This window comes from Sparus aurata, chromosome 12 (genome assembly GCF_900880675.1).
Source record: "Sparus aurata chromosome 12, fSpaAur1.1, whole genome shotgun sequence".
In the NCBI taxonomy this organism is placed as follows: Eukaryota; Metazoa; Chordata; class Actinopteri; order Spariformes; family Sparidae; genus Sparus; species Sparus aurata.
This window is the reverse complement of record NC_044198.1, coordinates 27,751,174-27,770,598: the sequence shown is the minus strand read 5'-3', so window position 1 is coordinate 27,770,598 and position 19,425 is coordinate 27,751,174. Positions and strand designations below refer to the sequence as shown.

The 19,425-nt window shown below is 42.9% G+C and overlaps 2 protein-coding genes across 2 annotated transcripts; both read left to right on the top strand.

Annotated features, from left to right (window-relative positions):
* The first annotated feature begins 107 nt into the window (after positions 1–107).
* On the top strand, positions 108–8,957 carry LOC115593002 (uncharacterized). The gene is given in 6 exon segments (XM_030436318.1): positions 108–411; positions 3,960–3,965; positions 4,370–5,710; positions 7,101–7,114; positions 7,201–8,509; positions 8,512–8,957. Coding segments are annotated over 6 exon segments (3,393 nt in total). The 3' UTR covers positions 8,931–8,957.
* A 4,752-nt stretch (positions 8,958–13,709) lies between these two features.
* crhbp (corticotropin releasing hormone binding protein) lies at positions 13,710–18,455 on the top strand. The gene is made up of 7 exons (XM_030434916.1): positions 13,710–13,864; positions 13,941–14,034; positions 15,199–15,356; positions 16,078–16,288; positions 16,590–16,735; positions 17,536–17,653; positions 17,744–18,455. The coding sequence occupies exons 1-7, from the start codon at positions 13,775–13,777 to the stop codon at positions 17,896–17,898; spliced, it is 972 nt and encodes a 323-aa protein (XP_030290776.1). The 5' UTR covers positions 13,710–13,774; the 3' UTR covers positions 17,899–18,455.
* Positions 18,456–19,425: the final 970 nt, after the last annotated feature.

Sequence of the window (19,425 nt, the reverse complement as noted above, 5' to 3'; positions counted from 1 at the left end):
CAAAGTTCAGATTCACACTCCCTCTACTTTCTGCTGGTCTTGTTCTGTCATTTTAACTTCAGTTATCAGGAAGTGAAGCTCAGACAATTGTTGTACTGAGGGGTGAAATGGCGCAGAAAGGAGTTCAGCTGGACCAAGAAACAATTTCTTGTCCGATCTGTTTGGATCTACTGAAGGATCCGGTGGCTACTCCCTGTGGACACAGCTACTGCAAGAACTATATTAACGATCACTGGGACACAGAGGATGAGAAGAGGATCTACAGCTGCCCTCAGTGCAGGAAGAGCTTCATACCGAGGCCTGAGCTGCTGAAAAACACCATGTTAGCAGTTTTAGTGGAGGAGCTGAAGAAGACTGGACTCCAAGCTGCTCCTGATAATCACTGCTATGCTGGACCTGAAGATGTGGAATGTGAGGTCTGCACTGGGAGGAAACTGAAAGCCCTCAAGTCCTGTCTGGTATGTCTGGATCACAGTGCAGGTATTCTGTCCTTCTACAGCGTCTCTGACACCATGACTCTCCTCCACAGAGTCGAGACCACATTCACTGAACCTCTCTGTGCTGGACTTCGGTTTGGCTGGTTTTCTGGATACTCTGCTGAGTTTTGTGAACTCAAATAGACAGAAGTCATTTCAGGGTCAGTGGGTTAAATTGTGTGTTTCATTTCATTTTCTTGTAATGTACCATTTTTAATTTAAGAAAAAAAATGATTCAGAATGCTGCTTTCCCACAATGCACTGTAAAAGCATAATTACAGGAGTTTACTGTCAGGATTTACTGTGAAAACCTGCTGTTTGTTAACACTGTGCAATGAGACTTAATAAAGCTCGAGACAGTTTACTCTGCAGGGTGATGTAATATATTCTAAGGTTTATATGCACAGTCAGGTCAAAGTGCAAAACAGCCTATAAACACACAAATGTATGAGCATCATGTGGTTCATTCCCATCCATCCATCCATTGTCAACCGCTTATCCAGGGTCGGGTCGCGAGGGCAGCAGCTTCAGCTGCGAGCCCCAGACTTCAATTTCCCCGGCCACATCGGCTAACTTTGACTGGGGAGAGACCCAAGACCCATTGCTCATGACCATTGGTGAGGGTAGGGATGAAGATTGACCGGTAGATCGAGAGCTTTGCCTTCCAGCTTAGCTCCCTTTTTGTCACAACCGTGCAGTGAAGTGCATGCAACACCGCACCTGCTGCTCCGACTCTCCTGTCGATCTCACGCCCCATCATCCCCTCACTCGTGAACAAAACCCTGAGGTATTTAAACTCCTTTACTTGGGCAAGGACTCATTCCCCACCCGGAGTAGGCAATCCACCGGTTTCCTACTGACAACCATGGCCTCAGATTTAAAGGTGCTGATCCTCATCCCTGCCGCTTCACACTCAGCTGCGAACCGATCCAGTGAGCGTTGTAGATCTAAAGCCGATGGTGGCATCAAGACCACATCATCTGCAAAAAGCAGTGCGATCTTCATGTCACCGACCTGTAATCCCTCCACACCACGGCTGCGCCTCGAAATCTTGTCCATCCATATCACAAACAGGATTGGGGACATGGCACAGCCCTGACGGAGGCCAACACCCACTTGGAACAAGTCCGACTTACTTCCGAGTACACCCACGCAGCTCTTGCTTTGAGAATATAGGGATTTGATGGCCCTGAGAAGGGACCCCCTCACCCCATACTCCCGCAGCACCTCCCACAGAACATACCTGCGGACCCAGTCGTACGCCTTCTCCAGATCCACAAAATACATGTGGACTGGGAGATTGTACTCCCAGGCCCCTCCAGGATCCCTGCCAGAGTAAAGAGCTGGTCCATTGTTCCACGACCAGGACGGAATCCGCATTGTTCCTCTTCAATCTGAGGTTTGACAATCAGCCGGACCCTCCTTTCCAGCACCTTGGAGTAGATTTTCCCAGTCAGGCTGAGTAATGTGATACCTCTGTAATTGGCACACACCCTCTGGTCCCCCTTCTTAAAGAGAGGGACCACCACACCAGTTTCCCACTCCTTCGGCACCGTCCCCGACCCCCACGCAATGTTGAAGAGGCGTGTCAACCAAGACAGCCCCTCAACACCCAGAGCCTTCAGCATTTCTGGTGGTATCTCATAAATCCCTGGGGCTTTGCCACTATGGAGTTGTTTGACTATTGCAGTGACTTCACCCAGGGAAATCGGCGATGATACTCGGTCATCTGCTCCAGTATTCCTTCCACTGCCCTATGGCCTCCACAGTTGAAGTCAACAAGGTCCCATCCTTGCTGTACACAGCTTGGATGGTTACCCGTTTCCCCGTCCTGAGGTTCCGGACGGTTATCCAAAAGTGCTTTGGCGCTGCCCAAAAGTCCTTCTCTATGGCCTCGCCGAACTCCTCCCACACCTGCTGCTTTGCCTCTGCCACAGCTATGGCTGCTGCCCTTCGGGCCCGTCGGTACCCCAAAAATGCCTCAGGAATCCCCTGGGGCAACATGTCCCTAAAGGACTCCTTCTTCAGTCGGAAGGCTTCCCTGACCACCGTTGTCCACCATGGTGTCCGAGGGTGTTCTAAACCTGACAAGTGAAAATGTGCAAAGTGAGGACAGATACCTGGTCAAAATACTACTAGCTGCGGCTAAGAAGGCAATCACCAGAAAGTGGTGTAGAGAGGACCCTCCCACCCTGGAGAACTAGTTGGATATAGTTGTTGGATCCTCGACATGGAAAGACTTACTCATATATTGAGATTACAACAAGCTGAATTGAATTTGAAATGGGACAAATGGACAGAGTACAAGTCTCTACAGAGACACCACTGGAGACTGAATGAAATTAAAGTCATTCAATTAATGTATCATAAAGGCAGTTAACCCACTGACACTGTTGTTCTTTGCTGTTATATCATAAAAATTAATACAATTTGAGTGATAAAAAAAGACCCTATGTCCACAGGACACAGCTGCAGCTTCAACAACGGAAGCTTTGAACATCGTCAATTCAGGTTCGAAATCCGCAGCCTCCACAGGGATGCTAGAGTAGCTCCTTCAGAGATGGGAGTTGAAGGCTTCTCGGACTGGGGCCTACTCCTTTAGGCTTACCAGGTCTGTCCGGGGTTTCCCCTGCCACCGAACCCAACGCACCACCAGGTGGTGATCCGTTGACAGCTCCGCCCCTCTCTTCACCCGAGTGTCGCCAACTGGAGCCCCATGTAGGGCCCCAGCCAGGACCTCCAAGAAGGCTGAATACTCCGAACTGCCGTTCAGGGTCTCTCTCTTCACAGCTCTGTCTGTCATGGGGTCTTTGTGAACCATACTTAGTCTGTCCCCTTATTTGGGACCAATTTGCCATGGGAGACCCTACCGGGAGCACATGTCTCCTGACAACCTAACTCCCAGGTTCATTGGGACACGTGAACCTCTCCACTACGATAAGGTGATGGTTCCCGGAGAGGTGGGTCCTTCCCCTCAAAAAACAATTGATGGCTCATCACCACCAGCCTAAAACCATCCTGCATAACCTGTAATGACACCTTCACTGAGAGAGAGATACAGAGAGAGAGAGAGAGAGATACACACAGAGAGAGAGAGAGAGAGAAAGAGAGAGAGAGAGAAAGAAAGAAAGAGAGGCCAAGTGCAGGATTTTCATGCCGACCTTTATATCTGCCTGCAAAACTCTTCTCACTGCTCTGTCCTCTCTGCCTGGACTGCAATGACCATCTATCACAAGTCACAACTACCTGTAATTGAGGGATGGGTACTAGTTTTAGCTCGTACTAGCCAACTATCATCCAAACAAAACTATGCCAACTGAGTGAACATTTGTTCAGGTGGACACACTGTTTTTAACCAGATAACAAAAAGTAAATAGAATCAGGTGAAGAGTTTTACAACAAAAAATGTTGATGTTTTCAACTTCGATGTAAAAGAGGAAACAAAGTTCAGATTCACAGAGCTGCTCCTCGTCCTGGACTGAGCCATAGGTTGATAACCGGTCTTATCTCTTATCTCTGATGACTTATCTTGTTCTGTCATTTTAACTTCAGGTATCAGGAAGTGAAGCTCAGACAGTCATTGTCACTGAGAGGTGAAATGGCGCAGAAAGTAGTTCAGCTGGACAGAAAAACAATTTCTTGTCCGATCTGTTTGACTTTATTGAAGGATCCGGTGGCTACTCCCTGTGGACACAGCTACTGCAAGAACTGTATTAAAGACCACTGGGACACAGAGGATGAGAAGAGGATCTACAGCTGCGCTCTGTGCAGGAAGAGCTTCACACCGAGGCCTGAGCTGCTGAAAAACACCATGTTAGCAGCTTTAGTGGAGGAGCTGAAGAAGACTGGACTCCAAGCTGCTCCTGCTGATCTCTGCTATGCTGGACCTGAAGATGTGGCCTGTGATGTCTGCACTGGGAGGAAACTGAGAGCAGTTAAGTCCTGTCTGCAGTGTGTGGCCTCTTACTGTGAGAAACACCTCCAGCCTCATTATGATGTGGCTGCTTTGAAGAAACACAAGCTGGTGGAGCCGTCAGAGAAGCTCCAGGAGAACATCTGCTCTCGTCATGATGAGGTGATGAAGATGTTCTGCCGTACTGATCAGCAGTGTATCTGTCATCTCTGCTCTGTGGACCAACATAAAGGCCACGACACAGTGTCAGCTGCAGCAGAGAGGACTGAGAGGCAGAGAGAGCTGGAGGGGAGTCGACACAACATCCAGCAGAGAATCCAGGACAGAGAGGAAGATGTGAAGCTGCTTCTACAGGAGGTGGAGGCCATCAATGGCTCTGCTGATAAAGCAGTGGAGCACAGTGAGAAGATCTTCACCCAGCTGATCCGTCTCATGGAGGAAAGACGCTCTGATGTGAAGCAGCAGGTCAGATCCCAGCAGGAAACTGAAGTGAGTCGAGTCAAAGAGCTTCAGGAGAAGCTGGAGCAGGAGATCACTGAGCTGAAGAGGAAAGACGCTGAGCTGAAGAAGCTCTCACACACAGAGGATCACACCCAGTTTCTACACAACTACCCCTCACTGTCAGCACTCAGTGAGTCTACACACTCATCCAGCATCAAGATCCGTCCTCTCAAGTACTTTGAGGATGTGACAGCAGCTGTGTCAGAGGTCAGAGACAAACTACAGGACGTCCTGAGAGAGATATGGACCAACATCTCACTGACAGAGACTGAAGTGGCTGTTTTACTGTCAGAACCAGAACCCAAGACCAGAGCTGACTTCTTAAGATATTCATGTGAAATCACACTGGATCCAAACACAGCACACACACTTCTGTTTTTATCTGAGGGGAACAGAAAAGCAACATTAGTGAGTCAACATCAGTCTTACTCTAGACACCCAGACAGATTCACTTACTGGCGTCAGGTCCTGAGTAGAGAGAGTCTGACTGGACGCTGTTACTGGGAGGTGGAGAGGAGAGAGATAGGAGTTGGTGTAGCAGTCGCATACAAGAATATCAGGCGAGCAGGGAGGTCAGATGAATGTGGATTTGGATTAAATGAAAAATCCTGGATGTTATATTGTAACACCAATAATTATACCTTCTGGTACAACAATGCCCAAACTCCCGTCTCAGGTCCTCAGTCCTCCAGAGTTGGAGTGTACCTGGATCACAGTGCAGGTATTCTGTCCTTCTACAGCGTCACTGGCACCATGACTCTCCTCCACAGAGTCCAGACCACATTCACTCAGCCTCTCTATGCTGGAGTTCGGTTTGGCAGTAGGTTTTACGGTTTCTTTTTTGGCTCAAGTTCTGCTGAGTTTTGTAAACTCAAATAGACAGAAGTCATTTCAGGGTCAGTGGGTTAAATTGTGTATTTCATTCCTTCAGACTTGTTGTGTTTCCATCATTGTTGCTGAGAGCTGATTGTTGTGGCATTTCTTCACTGCACATAGATCACCTGTCAATCAAACATTGTGGGCGGTACTTTGACGTCTTCTTGTTGTTCTGTAAATGTTTGACATTCTTCAGGCGGCGCTCCTTGCCTGACCACTTGTAGGTTTGTTGGCCTGTTAGCATGTTGACATTTTTACCTTGTTTGACCATTTTGAAGGCCTGTTAGTCTCTTAGCATGTTCTTAGCCTCTTAGCATATTAGCATGTGTACCATCTGAAACTACAATATTTTATAGCTCATTTACTGTATGGTGCTGTATCCTAATTGCAGTATTTCCTTGTAATGTACCATCTTTAATTTTGTTTTACATTTGCTTCACAATGCTGCTCAAATACTAATTCACAGCAGCTTACTGTGATTTTCTAAATGATTTCCCACAATGCACTGTAAAAGTATAATTACAGGAGTTTACTGTCAGGATTTACTGTGAAAACCTGCTGTTTGTTAACACTGTGCAATGAGACCAAATAAAGCTTGATACAGTTTACTCTGCAGGGTGATGTAATATATTCTAAGGTTTATTTGCACAGACAGGTCAAAGTGCAAAACAGCCTATAAACACAAAAATGTATGGGCATCATTTGGATCTTTTCCCTGAAAAACAATTGTAGCAATATTCTGTAGGCCTGTTTAAAGATTCATCATCACCACCAGCCTAAAACCATCCTGTATTACCTGTAACCACACCTTCACTGAGAGAAAGAAAGAAGGAGAGGCCAAGTGCAGGAATTTCAACCCGCTCTTAACGTCCATCTGCAAAACTCTAATCACTGCTCTGTCCTCTCTGCCTCGCCTACAGTGATCATCTATCACAAGTCACAACTAGCTGTAATTGAGGGATGAGTACCAACTTTAGCTCGTACTAGCCAACTATCTTCCAAACAAAACTATGCCAGCCGAGTGAACATTTGTTCAGGTGGACAGACTGTTTCTAATCACCAAATGAAAGTGAACAGAATCAGAGGAAGAGTTAGAGAAATATCAGCAAAGTCTGAGGAGCCAAGAAACATTTTACAACTAAAAACTTTGATGTTTTCAAATGTGGGGCAGGTTTTAACTGAGGCTTCGGTGTAAAAGAGGAAACAAAGTTCAGATTCACAGAGCTGCTCCTCGTCCTGGAGTGAGTCACAGCTCGATCAGCCCTCCCTCTTCTTCCTCCTCTCACACAGCAGCTCCACTCTGTCACTATATTTCCTTGTTCCCTCCCCTGCAGATCTACAGTTTGTGGTTGGGCCTAACTGAGCTGACAGGTTTTATAGGCTGCACAAACACATCCTGTTCAGATCAGAGCTCAGACTAGTTTCAGTTATCAGGAAGTGAAGCTCAGACAGTCGTTGTCACTGAGCGGTGAAATGGCTCTGAAAGCAGTTCAGCTGGACCGAGAAACTATTTCTTGTCCGATCTGTTTGGATCTACTGAAGGATCCGGTGACTATTCCCTGTGGACACAGCTACTGCAAGAACTGTATTAAAGACCACTGGGACACAGAGGATGAGAAGAGGATCTACAGCTGCCCTCAGTGCAGGAAGAGCTTCATACCGAGGCCTGAGCTGCTGAAAAACACCATGTTAGCAGTTTTAGTGGAGGAGCTGAAGAAGACTGGACTCCAAGCTGCTCCTGCTGATCACTGCTATGCTGGACCTGAAGATGTGGCCTGTGATGTCTGCACTGGGAGGAAACTGAGAGCAGTTAAGTCCTGTCTGCAGTGTGTGGCCTCTTACTGTGAGAAACACCTGCAGCCTCATTATCAATCAGCTACATTAAAGAAACACAAGCTGGTGGAGCCATCAGAGAAGCTCCAGGAGAACATCTGCTCTCGTCATGATGAGGTGATGAAGATGTTCTGTCGTACTGATCAGCAGTGTATCTGTTATCTCTGCTCCATGGACGAACATAAAGGCCACGACACAGTTTCAGCTGCAGCAGAGAGGACTGAGAGGCAGAGAGAGCTGGAGGGGAGTCGACACAACATCCAGCAGAGAATCCAGGACAGAGAGAAAGATGTGAAGCTGCTTCAACAGGAGGTGGAGGCCATCAACGGCTCTGCTGATAAAGCAGTGGAGCACAGTGAGAAGATCTTCACCCAGCTGATCCGTCTCATGGAGGAAAGACGCTCTGATGTGAAGCAGCAGGTCAGATCCCAGCAGGAAACTGAAGTGAGTCGAGTCAAAGAGCTTCAGGAGAAGCTGGAGCAGGAGATCACTGAGCTGAAGAGGAAAGACGCTGAGCTGAAGAAGCTCTCACACACAGAGGATCACACCCAGTTTCTACACAACTACCCCTCACTGTCAGCACTCAGTGAGTCTACACACTCATCCAGCATCAAGATCCGTCCTCGGAAGTACTTTGAGGATGTGACAGCAGCTGTGTCAGAGGTCAGAGACAAACTACAGGACGTCCTGAGAGAGACATGGACAAACATCTTACTGACAGTGACTCAAGTGGATGTTTTACTGTCAGAACCAGAGCCCGAGACCAGAGCTGACTTCTTAAGATATTCATGTGAAATCACACTGGATCCAAACACAGTAAACACATTTCTGTCATTATCTGAGGAGAACAGAAAAGCAACATACATGGAAACACAGTCTTATCCTGATCACCCAGACAGATTCATTTCTGCGATCAGGTCCTGAGTAGAGAGAGTCTGACTGGACGTTGTTACTGGGAGGTGGAGTGGAGAGGAGACGGAGTTGGTGTAGCAGTCGCATACAAGAATATCAGCAGAGGAGGGAGCTCAGATGAATGTGGATTTGGATTCAATGACAAATCTTGGAGGTTATATTGTAGAACCAATAATTATGAGTTTTATCACAACAAAGTCAAAACTCGTGTCTCAGGTCCTCGGTCCTCCAGAATTGGAGTGTACCTGGATCACAGAGCAGGTATTCTGTCCTTCTACAGCGTCTCTGACACCATGACTCTCCTCCACAGAGTCCAGACCACATTCACTCAGCCTCTCTATGCTGGACTTCGGTTTGGCAGATGGTTTCAACGTTTGTTCTCTGACTTAACCTCTGCCGAGTTTTGTAAACTCAAATAGACTGAAGTCATTTCAGGGTCAGTGGGTTAAATTGTGTGTTTCATTTTTTCTTCAGACTTGTTGTGTTTCCATCATTGTTGCTGAGAGCTGATTGTTGTGGCATTTCTTCACTGCACACAGATCAACCTGTCAATCAAACATTGTGGGCGGTACTTTGACATCTTCTTGTTGTTCTGTAAATGTTGGACTTTCTTCAGGCGGCGCTCCTTCCTGTGTCTGTTCAGCCACGGAGGCTCTCGCTGCTCATGATGACTTCAGTTCACATCATCATAATCAATAAGGAGATGCTTCATTATTTGCTTGTACATAGCTGAGATTCTGCTCCAACAAACTGACTGTTTGGATGAAGTGAATCTGTTCATGAAATCATTGAACAAAGTCGTTTAGCAGAGTTTGGTGACGGGATGTGTGAACAAACTGGAACTTTCATGAATCATGAATAAACAAATGTGAACAAAGTCTGAGTGTTCAAATTTCCTTCTTAAAACAGCTTTGTAATAAATCACTCATGGTTAAAATGTCTAACTTAAATATTTCTGTACAGTAGCAGAAATCTGTTTAACTGTTTACAGAAGACTTTAGTATCATGTCTCTGAATCAGAATTGCCACTGAAAGTAAAGCTTGTATGATACACTGGATCCTGGAGAAGACGCTGATCCATCCAGCATGAATATCAGAATGAAACCAACAATTTGAACAGTGAAACTTTGTGAGACAAATAAGTTCATACTTTTTTTTTGCACCAGCTCAAACTTTATGTCGTTTAGTCCTGTGTGTCCGTCAGTCTCCCCTTCAGGTGTATAAAAATATCTTAATGGATTTTCCAAGTTCTATATATAGATCTGCTTATCTTGGGAGACACAAACATGGTGTTTTTTTCTTCCACTCACCACCGACAGTGTGGATTAAACCGAGGCCTGATTTTTCTGCATCTGAATGGGTTGACCTTTTCCAACAGCCTGAGGCACCTGCACACCTGAGGGACTGAGCTCAGACAGGTGAGGATGAGCACTGTGTGTCCTTGAGTCTCAGCAAAGTCTGTGAATGTACCTCCAAACTTTTTTCCCGATTACGAATTTCATTGTTAGTTCATATAGTTTAAATTTTATTTTCCTTAAAACGCAAATTATGCAAGAAGAGCTGCTCAGTTGTGGAAATTGGTGTTCAAAAATCTGGTGCTCATCAGTTTTGGGATCTTGTTCTTTTTTCAGAAATGTAGATGAAGTCTGAGGCGCTCAAGAGGTTAATGAGTTAAAAAGCCTTTATATAATCGTGTCTGTTGAATCACAATGACAGTAAAAACATGCTTACGTGTTTCAGACAGACAGGTAAGGTATCTTGTCACATGATCAGTGAAGACAGGTGAGCTGTAACGTGATTGTTCTAGATAACCACGTGACAGACAGATAAGGTATCTTTTCACATGATCAGGACAGGTTGGTATTCACAGAATTAGGCGGATAAAATCAAAACATTAAACATGTTTTGTTGTACAAATCAGAAAGAATAAGAAACAAATATCTTTAAACTTCTAAATATGTTAGTTCACTCAGAAATGCATCAACTTGTCATTTATCAGCTGCCTACAATTACTTTTTCCACTTTTAAGGCCTCAGTAGAAAAACTGTTATTAAAAAGAATGGTTGTAAAAGTCTAGATGCTCATTCAAACTTGCCTGTGCTTCACAGATGCTGCAGAAACACAACCACAATGATTATATCGCATGAATAAAGAAATCACTCTTTGCTGTCCAAGAGCAATTTGTCCTGTTTAGTATTATAGATAGTTTGTGTTCAATATACTGTAAATCATAAACAAAAGCTTAGATTCTTGTGATTCATGCAAACCATTCTCGAGATAAAACCACATCAGAGAGATCCAATCAACAAACAAACAGACAAACAAGAGTTGACGAAGCCTCTTGGTGATCTTTCAGTAGAGCATCGCATCACATCTCCTCTTAATTTCAAATGTCCAGAAGATCAAATTTAGTCAAATATTTACAAAACTAGTAGTGACAAAGTAGTGACAATCCTCAACCGTGTGTCTTTTTCTATGCTTTTATATGTCAAAAACTGCTTCAATTACAAGCCATAACGTACCGGTATATATAAATGTTTGATCAACACCCCGTTTTACCAGTTTGGCGCCTCTATGCCTGCCCTGGAGCCTGCAACCACCAATGAGTGATCGCACAGACCCTCCCCTGCATTTAGCCAATGAAATTTACAAACCACCAATATACAGTTTAAATGTGTCTTCTAAGGCCTATACATGGAAAGCATGCAGGTTTATGTAGTTTATCGCATTTGGCTCTTTGAATCGTCTGTTTTCCCACCATAAGCAAATTGTTTTTGACTATCTAATATGACAAAGTTACTGTTAATAAGGAAATAAAGAACTATAATGAGTTTAATGCTGCTGTTGCTCTAATGCAGAGGGATTTTAAGGTCACAAAATGGCATTTCTTTGCTGGACATTTTCCTCCGAAAAACACCTGTTAAGTGTTAAATCTTCAGTGATATTGTTGTAACATTTTAACTTGGACCATGTCAGACTATATGATGTGGACCCATTGTGTTTCCAAGCTTATTTGAACACTTACAGAGAGCTTTAAAGAGCACAAAACTATGCCTGTACTCCAAATGGTTCAGCTTTGAGCTTACATTCTGCTGGACTTTGATAACAGATACATATTTTTATGAACAGGGTAGTGTTTTTTATGTTTTTTGTGTTTCCCCTGCAGTCTTCTCACCCTCCCTGAAACGAGCCAGACTGCAGCGCTGGAGGTTTCCAGGGTTTGTTTGTGACGGCGTCACACCAGGCGGGCGTGAAGGCAGCTTAGTGAATGAACTCTGGGTGTGAAGTGGACACTGTATAAATCACAGCAGGTTGTTACACGAGTTAGACGTCGCTGTTGTGTGAATATAAATGTCCCATCATACAGTTTTACTATCAGACCGTGGAACAGGTGGAAGGGAACCTGCCCAGGGACTCTGACTCCTCTGTTAAAGCCTTCTGTAATGTTCTACACATGATTTAATCCTCCTGCTTCTCCTTCTGAGCTTCTTTACATCCAGTATTTTACCTTGTTTAGGACGTTGAACCTGTATGTTTCCTGTCTGTGTGCACTGTTGCCTCGCGGGAATGATAATTAATTCCACTTTATGCTGATTATTGTGTATATGTATGGAGGGAATGACAATAAATTCCACCTTGACCTCTGACCTCTGTTTTCCATGTTCATTCTGTTAATGGAAATTGTCAGAATAGTAAACTGTTTTTCTAATGATCAGAAAATCCTCTTAAGCACTCATGTCCAGGATGTATATTTTATGTGTTTTGATCACATTTCCTTGTTTTGTTCTATCCCAGCCTAGTCGCCAAAATAAAACGTTGGCTCTTTACGTTTCTGCAAACAATAGATGGATCACATTTTGATTTTTGTACAGATTAAGACATAATTAACGAGGCAGTGGAGACGTGTACACTTCTTCCTACTCCTTTCTGAACATGAACACTGTGTAATGTTCGAGAATCTCTTAATTTGAAGAGTTTCTGTTCTTTCCGTTTTTGTTTGTTTTGTTTTCTTTTTATCAAATTATATCAATCACAAAAAAGTACATTATTAGGACGTGGTGGTGGTGGATGGTGAAGGATGGTGGTGAATGTTTGAGGGTGGATGGTGAAGGATGATGGTGGATGTTGGGCGGTGGTGGTGGTATGACACTGGGTGGGATGGTTGCCACATGAGCGTCTGTTCAAGCCGTCTCTGAGGGAATCTAAATGAGACGTTGGGACATTTTCCAGTCGTGTCGACAGAACAGTGTTTTTATATCCAAGACTGGATCTTTTCTGAACACTGACTGACTGTTTTATAAAATGTGAGATTGAAACGTAAAGAAATGTAAGATTTTTAACACATCAGAGGCAGAAATGTGAAATACCAACATTTATTCTGGGTTGTTGCTCCTCAAAAATGTATAAAACATTTAAATGCTTAATTGTTAACTAACATTTAATTAACTATACATTTGCATATATAATTGTTTATCTTAAGGATTATAAAGTGTTTCCAAATATGTGTATGATTATTAATTACCTACATGCATTATTAAGTATTATGAACATCAGCTGCAACTTTTCGATGAAAAACACTAATGAATAGATTATGAAGCATTTCATTGTTTGTTAACACAGTGAAATAACTGTTAACTAATGTTTAATTACCTATACATTTGCATTTTATTATATATCGTTTTTTGTAATATGTTAATGATTATAAAGTGTTTCCAAATATGTGTATCATATTATTAATAAACTACAGTTTTTATTAATAATTCAGACATCAGCTGCAACTTTCCAATAAAAATGTTAATAGATAGATAATAAAGCATTTCATTGCTTGTTAACAGTGAAATAACCGTTAACTAACGTTTAACTAACTGATAATTTTTTTTTAAATGATATAATAATTTATTTTAATGATTTAAGTGTTATTATATAAATAAACATATTAAGGGATGAGAGAGGATGAAGTGTAGTGACATTAAACTCATCTTCCATCACGGATCAGCTGTTAATCGATCAGCTCTGAGGATGACGGACTGCAGCCACCTGAGATGATGACGTCATGACTCATGAGGTTTGAGCATCGTTTGGCACCAGCTCCTCTCTCTCTCTCTCTGTCGTCACTAACACGTAGCTGATGGGATGAAGGAGGAGGAAGAGGAGGAGGAGGAGGAAGGCTGCTGCTCGCTCCATAACTTGGTGTGAGTGTATAAAAAGGCGCGCGGGGCGCAGAGCCTCACTTCCTCCGCTCAGGTGCGCCCTGCAGACAGAGATGCGCGTGATGGAGCGCACGTTCCGCGAGCAGCTGTTCTTCCTGCTGTTGTGCGCGTCGGTGCTGAAGGGAGACTGCAGGTACATCGAGGTGAGTGTCGGCACACGCGCACACACACACACACACCTCCGCAGGTGACTTGTTCTAAAACTTAGTTTCTCCGCAGAACAACGAGATCTCCAAAGATGAGTTATATTCTTTCTTCAACTCGGAGCTGAAGAGAGAAACAACGGAGGAGTTAATGTACCGTCGACCTCTACGTGAGTCTGACTACACCTTCATCACACCTGCTCTGTGTTTAATGTTTATAATGTTATTTTATTCATTTTACTGCTCAGAATCTTTTCATTTTATATTCTTAATTTCTCTGATGTGATGTCATCTTTTAATCCTCCTTTTATTATTAGTTTTGAATGTATTCTTCATTGTCTGTGATTTTTATCATTTTCCCCCCAGTTTACTTGAAATAACTCAAACTAAGTTTTTGTGTTTTTACATCATAAATGTTGTTTTATTTCACCTCAGACTAAACTTTGTGTATTTCAAGTGTTTATTCTGTAATACTGTCTTCATGAGTTTCCTGCTTTTTGCTCGACTGTCAAAGCAATCTGTAAACTGTGTTTTATATTACAATATATTTCTATACACACTACAAAACCTCAAAATCTTACTAAGTATATTAGTCTAATTTAATCAAAACTATCTTTTAACACTTTTTAACATTTTGTCATCATTGTTTTTAAGATATTTTTTATGTTTCATTTCAAACACACATCATTTGCAGGTTTTACAGCTTATGTGCGTGTGTGTGTGTGTGTGTGTGTGTGAGAACGAGATAAATTTGAGATATTTTCATTTATTTATGTCTCACATGCTTTTAGAACAAAATTATAAAAACACATATTAGATATTTCTCACACTTCTCTTTTTACGGTTTCTACAGTTTCAGGCTGTTTCATGTAAGAGAAGCAAAAGAGTGGATCAGCCGATCAAAACTGTTTAAAATACAGGATAGGTAATAACAAAAATAAATATGTGTAAATAAAAATGAAAGGGGCAAACTCAAAATATGTATTTTTTTTCCATCAGTTAATAAACAAGCTGCTCTCAGAGGAAAATAATAGGTGGCAGGGTCCGTCACATATAAACAAAGTGAAACAGTTTAATTTGTTTTGTCCTTTAAGGTCAGTTTGTTTATTCAGTCATGAAAACAGAGAGGTTGATCAGATCTACATAATGCTCCTTTAAATAACAGAGAAGTCAAAAAAGGTTACAGTACAATCATCACAGTGTAGAGAAATTAAAAGAAAAATATAAAATACAGAGTAGATGATAAACAAATAAGAGTAAAATGAAAGTACAGATAATAAATAAAGACTCCACAGTAACTGTTGCTGTTTCTGTCCTCGTCCTCGTGTCGTCAGGCTGTCTGGACATGGTGGCTGTGGAGGGTCAGTTCACCTTCACGGCCGAGCGTCCTCAGCTCAGCTGCGCCGCTTTCTTCATGGCCGAGCCCAACGAGGTGATCACGGTGGAGTACGACAACGTCGACATCGACTGCAGGGGAGGAGACTTCATCACGGTGAACTCACACAAACACACACCTCGTTCTCTCCTCCATCAGCTGTGAGGTGACATCTTAAAATGATTCATTTATTTAAAGTCTTCTAACATCTCTGTCTTAGGTTTGTTAAATAATTCTGTACGTGTGAAATCTGATGTAGTTTTGTTTCTGTCGTACAGTCCTGAGCTTGTTTTCAACCTGAGCTCAGTCACTCGCTGTACTAAGCTTAGAAACACTTCCTGATTAACACAACTGGATATAACCTGCTTACTCCAGGTGACCTTAAATCTCCCGTCATGGTCGCACGTTAATGCTCCCGACACGCTCGACACCAAGATGGTCCAGACCTGCAGCTCAGTATCCAACAGAGCAAGATCAACCAGTGCACTCATTATTTGTAATAATTTAACGTTAAATAAATCATCTTCGACTCAATCTGCAATCCTATGTTCAGCTTCTCCCTCTTAAAGGAACAGTTCAACAAAAAAATGTAAAATTAGTCATTATCTGCTCACCTCCCTGCTGATGACAGTCAGGTGAAGTTTCACAGTCCAGAAAACAAAGCGTTGTGTTTTTCTTCTGAACGACTGAAGTAGGCAGAGACTTGTTTTAAAACTAGTCTGGTTGAATCAACATCTCCAGAAGACTCGAGATCCCAAACTGATTTGAAAAAACGTTATTTACACCTTTTTTTTTTTAAGCCCCGTGTGGTGAAAATCATTTCCTGTGTCTCGTGAAGGTGTTTGACGGCTGGGTGATGAAAGGAGAGAAGTTCCCCAGCTCCCAGGATCACCCGCTGCCTCTGTACGAGCGATATGTGGATTACTGCGACTCGGGAGCGCTGAGGAGAAGCGTGCGCTCCTCTCAGAACGTCGCCATGATCTTCTTTCGGATTCACAACGCCGGCAGCACCTTCACGCTGACCGTCAGGAAACACATCAATCCTTTCCGTGAGTACGATTCTCTAACGTGTGCGTCTGTGGTGACATCAGCTGGCACATCTTTTAAACCTGTGATCGATTCTCTCAATCTCCTTTTGTTTTTAAAATCACTTCATTTGTTTTGTATTCTGTCAACAGCAGCACTTGTTTCAGTCAGTTTAACAACCAAGTTTTGACAGAAGAGAAGCTCATTATTGAACCCTTTACTTTCTGTCGTTGTCGTAACAAACTGTTCCTTGAGAATCCATCCTTAGATTCCGGTGTAACGTCCCTCCCTCCTCTCACCTCCTCTTCTCTCGCCTCCCTGCAGCCTGTAATGTCATCTCCCAGTCACCAGAGGGCAGTTACACGATGGTGATCCCGCAGCAGCACAGGAACTGCAGCTTCTCCATCATCTACCCGGTGGAGATCGACGTCTCTGAGTTCAGCCTCGGACACTTCAACAACTTTCCAAAGGTGAACCGACGCATGAAATACTGATTTCTGCACTATATCCAGGTTTGTATGTGATTTTTAGAGGACGTTTATAGGGCAGGACCTCAGTGATTCTGAGTCCTGGCTCGGGCCCGGAGTCTCTAAGAACCTGACCCTGAACTCTGAAGTCAGTCGTGGATCTGGATCTGTAAAAATCCAATTAAGATTAAAACTAACTGCAGCTCAATACTCTATTTTATGTTGTGACAACACTGTGCTTATGCTCCGGTTAGGTTCAGGCACAGAACCACTTAGGTTAGAAAAAGAGCATGTTTTGGATCAAAATACAGGTTCTGTCTCCACAAACACGGCTGGAAAATGACCCGATGTCTCCCTAAAAAGTGTCCAGTGGTTTTACAAATGTTCCTCTGTCACGTCACCACAGTCAGCTCATATATGAAGCCATTCTTGAATCCATTTCGAGAATCTGTAGCCTTCCAGGACATGTGGGGTCCTAAAGAGTCTTTCACTGACTGGACTTTAATTGTTTCATTAGTATGTTTTATTTCTAGTGTTATTACAGATGCTGGCAAATGCTGCTCCACTAAATCCTGCTGATTAGGTCGCATTTTTACAATTAATCGATGAATTATTGCATCTATAAAGTTTTAAAAATTGCTCATCAAAGTTTCAATTGTTTCTTCTGTCCAAAACACAAAAAAAAACAGCAAATCCTCACTTTAAACCTTTTAAAACGATTAACCGATTATCTACAACTACTGTTCTTTTGATCAACTCATCAATTTATTGACTAATCACGAGCTGTGTGTCGATGTCCACAGAGGTCAATGCCCGGTTGTGCAGAATCAGGAGATTTCGTGCAGCTGTTGGGAGGAAGCGGCATCGACACGTCGAAGCTGCTGCCCATCACGGACCTCTGCATCTCCTTCACTGGACCCAGTGAGTCCACGCTGACCTGCTTCTTCCTGCAGCATCAAACCCCGCTGGCTGAACTTAAACCTAACGTGTCTTCTCGTTTCCCTCCTGCAGCCCACATGAAGATCGGCTGCGACAACACGGTGGTGAGGATGGTGTCCAGCGGGAAGTTCGTGAGCCGAGTGTCGTTCAGCTACAGGCTACTGGACAGCCAGGAGCTGCAGACCATCAAACTCAACAACGTGGAGGATTTCTGTTTCAACAACTGAACCCGACAGGATCCTCCAGTGACACACGCATCATCTGACTGCAAACATTTTTTAAATTCTTCTGAAGAGCCACAGATCCACCCGGTCGCGCCGTCTGATTAGGTGAAACGTCTTAAATCCGAAGACGTAAACATAAAAGAAAAATAAGATGAATTACGATCACACGCTTTTTGTTTTCGTTCCATTTTTCCATCTTATTTCAGTCGTTCCGTTGTCGCTGAATAAAGCTCGATGAAGTGTCCTTTTGTGTTTGGTGGAACTGCTATTGTTTTTATCTTTTGTGTATTTATTAAGACTTACTGATGATGTTGTTATTCTGTTACGCTGTATGAGTTCGTGGTCAACATTCTTGCAAAGGGACGGTGCTAAAATGAATGTTACCTTCTGTTTATGTTGCTGAACGACACGCGATGTGCCGAGTTCATTTCCTGCAGCAGGTGACGCAGGCGAGGGCGACGGTGAAGTGTTCCATGTAATAAATACAGTGTTCATTGCCATGATGCGGTTCAATTTGTATAAAACCTTTTTGTAATAAAACTACATCGCATGACAAAGCAGCTGACGGTGGTTTTCGCTTTTATTTCAGTTGTGACAAAATATTACTCATGTTTTTATCCTGCAACACTCAACAATGACGAACACCTTCAAGACCAAGAGGGATCGATGTATCAGTGTCAGGTTGAGATTCAGCACGATGTGTTTCAGGACAAATGAATCAGGTTTCAAAACTGATTCCCGTCTTTGCCTCTGCAGCCAAAGTGGAGAGTATGTTCCAGAGTTTGTACATTAAACATTTTGGATTGACTGGATTCAGCATCAAGGACGGTTTAATCTAGTTTAATTCTGATTCCTGCATTAAATTCCACAAACAGTTAAAAGGAGGTTGGTTGATTTAAAGATTCAAACCAAACCAGAGGTGGCTGCTGATGTTGCACAGCCATAAAACTGCCTCGAAACCGTCTTCAGTCTCCTTAACGGACTAAAAGTCGATTTTTTTCACACTGTTGAGACTTCAAAGCCGATTTTGTTTTGTTTCTTCTTACATTTATCGACACAACTGGAGGTTTGAGATGAAGCATCCATCAGCACTGTTGGTCGAGTTACCTTCAAAATGCAATATATCACATATTACTGGTTACCTTTGTTTTAAAGTAATATATTACGTTATAATATTTTCGTATTGCTTTCAACAAAATGCCCAAAATAACCTCCATAGAAAAATGAACCAGATGAGATGTTTTTAAATAAATGAGAGGTGTTGCACTCACAGACGAAGGAACACAGTCTGAAATATTATGTTTAAATCAAATGTTTTATATATGTGGAGAAATATGAGTCTATGTTGGGCAAAGTTTAAGATAAATAAGATGAGATGAGATAGAAGGGCTGATGACTTTTAAGTAAAAGTGCTGTTTCATGTTGTATTAGCAGGAAGTTTTCGCTCCTCTATGAAGACATAAAGATCACGTGTTGTTTTTCCAGACGACAGAAGATGTTTATATTGAAATAGAGAATATTCAGCGCTCC

Coding starts and splice junctions, on each gene's coding strand:
- crhbp (XM_030434916.1), top strand. CDS start 13,775: ATGCGCGTGATGGAGCGCACGTTCCGCGAGCAGCTGTTCTTCCTGCTG. Junction 14,035..15,198: donor AATGTACCGTCGACCTCTAC/GTGAGTCTGACT, acceptor TCGTGTCGTCAG/GCTGTCTGGACATGGTGGCT. Junction 15,357..16,077: donor GGGGAGGAGACTTCATCACG/GTGAACTCACAC, acceptor TGTCTCGTGAAG/GTGTTTGACGGCTGGGTGAT.